The following is a 7,421-nucleotide window of genomic DNA, read 5'->3' as shown; positions in this document are numbered from 1 at the left end:
AGGGGGGCGCCGCCCCCTCCCCTAGTCAAATTCGGACTCCCATGGGGGGAGGCGTGCGGCCACCCCTTGCGGGCTCCCCTCTCTCTCCACTAAGGCCCATGTAGGCCCAATACTTCCCTAGGGGTTCCGGTAACCCCTCGGTACTTCGAAATATACCCGAACCTTTCCGAAACCATTCCGGTGTCCGAATATCGTCGTCCAGTATATCAATCTTTACCTATCGACCATTTCGAGACTCCTCGTCATGTCTGTGATCTCATCCGGGACTCTGAACAAACTTCGGTCACCAAAAAACACATAACTCATAATACAAATCGTCACCGAACGTTAAGCGTGCGGACCCTACGGGTTTGAGAACTATGTAGACATGACCAAGACACATCTCCGGTCAATAACCAATAGCGGAATCTGGATGCTCATATTGGTTCCTACATATTCTACAAAGATCTTTATCGGTCAAAGCGCAATAACACCATACGTTATTCCCTTTGTCATCGGTATGTTACTTGCCCGAGATTCGATCGTCGGTATCCTCATACCTAGTTCAATCTCATTACCGGTAAGTCTCTTTACTCGTTCCGTAATGCATCATCCCGCAACTAACTCATTAGTCACATTGCTTGCAAGGCTTATAGTGATGTGCATTACCGAGAGGGCCCAGAGACACCTCTCCGATACTCGGAGTGACAAATCCTAATCTTGATCTATGCCAACCCAACAAACACCTTTGGAGACACTTGTAGAGCATCTTTATAATCATCCAGTTACGTTGTGACGTTTGATAGCACACAAGGTGTTACTGCGGTATTCGGGAGTTGCATAATCTCATAGTCAGAGGAAGATGTATAAGTCATGAAGAAAACAATAGCAATAAAACTTAACGATCATTATGCTAAGCTAACAGATGGGTCTTGTCCATCACATCATTCTCCTAATGATGTGATCCCGTTCATCAAATAACAACACATGTCTATGGTTAGGAAACTTAATAATCTTTAATTAACGAGCTAGTCTAGTAGAGGCTTACTAGGGACACTGTGTTTTATCTATGTATTCACACATGTATCAAGTTTTCGATTAATACAATTCTAGTATGAATAATAAATATTTATCATGACATAAGGAAATATAAATAACAACTTTATTATTGCCTCTAGGGCATATTTCCATCACCAGCATAAACAAAAGGGAAAGATGAGGGCCATCTGTATCGGCCCGACACGACTGGAAGTGGCATGCTTGCCCGTACCAAGTTAGTAGCTGCCGAAGGCCACCCCCGTAGCCAAACGCTATGTAGATGAATTTTCAACGGTCATTGTTGATGATCTTGGGGAATGGCACGCCCCGCCGGAGCCCATAACACTAAGGACGGTCCTGCTGCGTACCATCTCGGCTGCTGACGATGGTCGCAATAGCGGGATGGCGCACATTTAATGCTTCTGACAAACAGATTTCCCGTTTCCTTCGTGGAGAAGAAAGCCGCAAGTTGCGGTGCTTCCTGTGCGTGCTCGGGAAGCGCTTGTCGGGGCCGGGCGCACCTCGAAACACCTAGCAAGGAGACCTTGTTGTCTCCGTTTCTCAAATGACAAGTTGCCAAGCCCCAAATTGTGTTGTGTTGTGCGGCGTTGCTTGCCGAACGTCATCGTCAAGGACCAGGCCTGCCGGTCTAGGGTACCCTGGTTCCCATTGGACCGACACATATAACCTATATTTTGGTAATCAAATGGTCAAACTTTAGCATAAAATACAAAGAAACTAAGGGCCTTTTTGGATTGATGCCCCAACCTGTTCAGCCATTTTTTTTTTGCATGGAGTGAGTTCATGGGAAAGTGTTTGGTTGGCACCGAATTTTTTGGCGAGCCCTGCCTATCCCCATTTAAGCCAACGGATGGCGAGATGGGAGGCGAAAATTGTGCCTATATTTTGGAGCGCACGTCAAACCGAAACAATCCCTAGTAAACCTGGACGAAGGTAGTACTATTGTTTTTCTAAAGAAAAAAACAATTCGCTGCTCAGACGAAAAAAGGCATCTGCGGAGCAAGTCAACTAGTGCGGCCTACGCACAGGACAAAAAAGCTAACAAAATCCAATTAAACATGTAATAATCAATCTTCTAATCTATTTAAAAATAAGGCATGATTGCCGGTGACACTCATGGGTTGAGATTGCTTCCGATATTGGCCTTGACGTCCCCTATGCTGATTGCGTCTTTGTTAGCCTCTAATCTACATAACATATTTGTTAGGCGGCTAGTGCGTGCACAGTACCGGGTCCTTGTCGCTCGTACAGTCTCAAGGCAATTAAATCGCGCCGGGCCTATCTGCTGGCGGCCAGCGGTGGATACACTCGTTGCGTCAAGCTGAGATTGAAGCGGTGTGACGTTGATCTCGCACTGCGTTTCTCCCTGTCGAAAGCTTTGCCACCTTCGCGCGCTTTTCAGAAAGCATGGAGCAAAGGGCGAGGTTATTAGACCCTGCAGAGCAATTAGTGCAGACGCTTTGAGACTTTAAGCGCCTCCAATCTTCCATGTACAACACACTAGCAACAGGAAAAGAATTAGAGAAAAACGAACTTGTTTGGATCGTTAGGGCATGTACGTACAGATGTCCTATGACAAAAAGTAATTTGAAACTTGATTTGTTCTCTTCAATGTAAGCTACTACTACTGTGCTTCATAAAAGAATAAAAAGTGACTTTCACTACACATGCATCTCTAATCTTTACTTAAACTTTTTCAATTTTATGCATCAGACCATATTTTTTCTTTTCAAACATCCGCCTCCTGCAAAAGATCCCACTTCTTCATCCAAACCTACTTTTTTTGTCATCCGATTCTATATGGCATATGAGGCATCATTCTGAGGTTATGCAATTGGGCATGCCCTACACGCACTCCATAAAACCCGGGTAAGGTATCGTACGTATACTCGGGCTCCATTGCAAATTAAAAGAGCACCTGTGCACTGATGGTTGCTGCGTGCACGGTTACGCAGCGCGCAGCATAAAAACCGTGCGCGCCGCGCCTAATACTCAGTTACTCACTATCCGTCGTATGTCCACCATCCCACTCATCAAAGCTGTAGTCGCACCGAGTGTGCAAGAGACAAAGCAAAGCCGCGAGGAATGAGCGATCTCATGGTCGCGGACGTTGATGCGTCTGCGCGGCCGCCGCCGTCCAAGTCGGACAACCTCTTCATGCAGATCGCCGTCCACCCGGACGGTGCCGTCACGCGGCCCGTCGTCCCCACCATCCCGGCTTCCGACGCCGGCAGCGGGGCGGCCGTCTTCAGCAGGGACGTGCCCCTCGACACCTCTCTCGGCACGTACATCCGGCTATACCTCCCCAACCCCGTCCCGCCGTCGACGAAGCTCCCCGTCATCCTCTACTTCCACGGAGGCGGCTTCGTTGTCTTCAACGCCGACACCGCCTTCTACCACGCCTCCTGCGAGGCCATGGCGGCGGCCGTACCGGCCATCGTCGCCTCCCTCGACTACCGCCTCGCACCCGAGCACCGCCTGCCCGCCGCCTATGACGACGCCGTCGCGGCCGTGATGTGGCTCCGTGACGTGGCGCCCCAGGACCCCTGGATCGCCGCGCACGGCGACCTCGCCCGGTGCTTCGTCATGGGCAGCAGCTCCGGCGGGAACATGGCGTTCAACGCCGGAGTCCGGACCAAGGGCATCGATCTGAGCCCCGCCGCGGTGCGCGGGCTCCTGCTGCACCAGCCGTACCTCGGCGGCGTCGAGCGGACGCCGTCCGAGGAGAGGTCGGAGGACGACTTCATGGTGCCGCTGGAGGCCAACGACAAGCTCTGGAGCCTCGCACTGCCGCTGGGCGCGGACCGCGACCACGAGTTCAGCAATCCGGAAAAGGCGGTGGCACAGGAAGCCGTGGTCGGCCTGCCGCGGTGCCTGGTGTCCGGGAGCGACGGCGACCCGCTGATCGACAGGCAGAGAGGGTTCACCACGTGGCTTCGGGACAGTGGCGTGGAGGTCGTCGCCAAGACGGACGGCTCCGGGTTCCACGCTGCGGAGCTCTTCGTGCCAGAGAAGGCCGAGAAGATGTTCGCGCTGGTTCGCGATTTCGTATTCGCCGACAGTGATGCTTAACGCTGATTTGAGTGCGCCGAGTTGATGGGAGGCCATCAATTCGAGCATGTGACTGTGTGTTGTGATCAATAATTCGCCACTGTTCGCAACGTGGTGCGGTGCGTTGAAATTGTTAAAAAATCTTTACTAGAAATTGATTGATGTTTATGGATCACACTTGGGCCTAGTTTGGCAGCGTCGATTTTTCAAAATCGTGGTACTCTAAAATCTCAGGGAGTAATTTAAAGATGACAAAAAAAATTGTTTATAATAGGTTATTTTTTTGGACTTATCTTTAATAACTAGATTCTCTGAAAATGTAGTGAGACATATTATGCTAAAAAATCATCTCTTGTCTTCTTTTAAATAAGAAGAGAAGACAAGTTTTTTTTTATAAGTTCTTTCTCCTCCACCTCATCTTATTCCTATGTGGCATTACTAAGCATCACCCACATCTCCCTAATTCCTAAAAAAGCTGCCATTTATGAAAAATTTAATTAGAAAAAAATGAATTACACAGAACATCAACCCTAGGGGCACAACACATTACCCCACCTTTTGGGGAAGTTCTCACAAAACTGTAATTTTTGGTCTAATGATTAACACACAACCCAAATCCTTAGTGCTCAAACTAACGATCACCTACATCAACCGAGTTGAATCAAACCAAGTCCTCTTGTGCATGTGGTCTTCTTCGAGCCAGAGCCAAGCTGCCGCCAGCTCGCTTGTCCCCGACAGCTCGCCGTCTCTTCCCCCTTAGCGTTGGCTCGTTCTTAGTCTTGTAATCTCTACTCCCAAAGAGGGAGTTGGTAGGTTGGTACTGGTGATTTTTTTCCACCTCACCTCCCACCACCCACTCCCACTCGATTTTCTCTCTCCCGCTAAAACACAAACCCCATTAAAAACCATACGCCGCCACTCTTTCAATTATACACACTAATTCATCGCCATAGAAAGGGAGGAGCCTTGATTTGGCTTCAAAAAACAAGAAAACGCCTTAATTTGTCTTAAAAAACAAGGAAACGCATTAATTTGTCTCACAAAAAAGGAGTCACCTTGATTTGGCTTCAAAAAATAAGAAAGCCTCTTGACTGTCTAAAAAACAAGGGAACGTTGTGCTCGCTCCTCCTCCCTACCTCTCCACCACCGCCGCATGCGTCCCTGCCGCGCACATCTTGCGCCCACCTAAGCCGTGATGGGTTGGGCTAGACGTCCCCCAAGCACCGCCACCTCTTCGCCCTATGTCGCCCAACCGACGCGCCTTGATTTGGCTTCAAAAAATAATGAAACGTCTTAATTTGTCTTCCAAAAAATAAAGAAACGCTTTAATTTGTCTTCAAAAAACTAAGGAAACGCCTTAATTTGTCTCACAGAAAAGGGAGTCGTCTTGATTTGGCTTCAAAAAACAAGAAAACCTCTTGATTGTCTAAAAAACAAGGGAACGTCGTGCTCGCTCCTCCTCCCTACCTCTTCACCGCCGTCGCATGCGTCCCTGCCGCGCACATCTTGCGCCCACCTGAGCCGCGATGGGCTGGGCTAGACGTCCCCCAAGCACCACCACCTCTTTGCCCTACGTAGCCCAACCGTCGCGCCTTGCGCCCACTGCCAAGTCGAGCAGATGTCGTAGAATCTGCTCCTGCGTGGCGGCAATTGGCCACGAGTAGATGGCGCTCCCGAGAGCGGCGGACACGAGCGCGGCGCAGGCAATGGCCAAGTATGATGGGGGCCTGTTCGCACACAAACAGGTCACTGTGTACCCTCGGCATCGAGCGGGATACACAAGGTACGTCGCCGAAGGAGGCTCACCGGAAGCGCGATGCGCAAGACAATCCAGCGAGCGCTTTTGCAGATCCGGAACCCCACATGGCCAGGAGAGACCCCGTCTGGACACATGGCGATGATGGGCATCCCTAGGTCGTATCGCCCACCCCTAGGACTTCGTAGATCGAAGCTCAGAAGCGAAGAAGACCGGTGAACGAGAAGCAGAAAACTGGGGTAGGAGATGAAAGTTTGTAGATGGGCTTTGTGATTGTGTGTTGTTTTTTCAATAGGTCGTCACCCCTCATGTATATAAGAGGCGGATGAACTTCCCGTGCAAGGAAAAGTTATAATTCACGTCCAAAACCCTAATCTGGGTCTAATTCGGATTGCTTGATCCGAACTTTTCAAAACTGTTCGGTCTAAAAATTTGCTGCACCTTGTGGGTCATTTTTAGGGTAGTAAAGGACCTCAAATCAAAATCACATAAGAAGCAAATTTAACCGCTTTTACGAGACGAACAACTTCAATGTTTAACGTTTTTTGGTTCGATGTCATCTGAAGGGCCGAATCACTCGTGCAAAACAGACTATTATTCGCGCTACCCATCAGACACCATGTCTGATGGGGAGCGTCACTTCTGGCTCGTGATAGGGTTGCACTCAGATGGCTCTAACTTTTATATACGACCTTGAATTGGGACGTTTTTTATATCAAAATTGATTGTTTCGACATGACGAAGAGAATTCATGTAGATAAGTTTTCCATATGAGGCAGTCTTGGGGCGTAATCAGCCGAAAAGTGTTCTGGATACAAAATATCATTACTTCCAACACAATTTCGTCCTTAGAGATGAGACAGGACGGCTATGACCCAATTATCAAATTTCTCCTTTCGATGATATGAAACTTTCTCACTTTGAACACTTTTCCATTTGAGGCCTTCTTAATTATGTTTTTGATCATGCCAAAATATGGTGTCAATATATGCCCCCCTTTTTTCGGTAAAACTCGTGTGTCTAAAAATAATTTGCAATGTATTCGTTCTAAGGACGATGTCAACACTGTATCGGCCATTTATATTTCTCAGGGCGATAATTATGTATCAGCAATGATTTATGCTAAGGGCGATAGTTATTTATAGGCCATGTCTTTGCTTAGAACGATAGTTATATATCGGTTGTTGCCTATCTAGACTTCTTGCCACGCACTTGGGTGATACTTATTTAAATATTTTCCATTGAGAGCTTGAGGTAACAATGTACCTTGTACGAATTCCACCAAATATGAGTTTCCAGGAACTACTCTTGTAAGAGACCACTTCCCGAATTTTCCGTTCTTGAACCAATTGGTAGGATCACCTTCCACACGAGATCGCCAACTTGAAAACTCTTCAACTTGACCTTCTTATTGTAAGTTCTTTCCACCCTCAACTTATTCCTTTCTATGGCCTTCAAAGCAGCCAAACGTTTATTGGCGACTTCATCAATATTGTCCATCATCAAGCTATAAAAGTCCACCGCCAATAAATCATTTTGTTTGGCTATTCTCAAAGCATTCAAATTCACTTCCATT

General features: G+C 47.9%; 1 protein-coding gene across 1 annotated transcript; it reads left to right on the top strand.

The window, feature by feature from the left end:
• Window positions 1-2,922: 2,922 nt before the first annotated feature.
• Window positions 2,923-4,264, top strand: LOC125520475 (putative carboxylesterase 8). The gene has a single exon (XM_048685413.2). It carries the CDS (start codon window positions 3,124-3,126, stop codon window positions 4,108-4,110), a length of 987 nt encoding a protein of 328 aa, XP_048541370.2. The 5' UTR covers window positions 2,923-3,123; the 3' UTR covers window positions 4,111-4,264.
• Window positions 4,265-7,421: the final 3,157 nt, after the last annotated feature.

Source organism: Triticum urartu, chromosome 7A (genome assembly GCF_056163025.1).
Source record: "Triticum urartu cultivar PI428250 chromosome 7A, HENAU_Tu73, whole genome shotgun sequence".
Classification (NCBI taxonomy): domain Eukaryota; kingdom Viridiplantae; phylum Streptophyta; class Magnoliopsida; order Poales; family Poaceae; genus Triticum; species Triticum urartu.
Note: the sequence above shows the minus strand (reverse complement) of the source record. Positions and strands in the feature narration are given on the sequence as shown.

Coding starts and splice junctions, on each gene's coding strand:
- LOC125520475 (XM_048685413.2), top strand. CDS start 3,124: ATGAGCGATCTCATGGTCGCGGACGTTGATGCGTCTGCGCGGCCGCCG.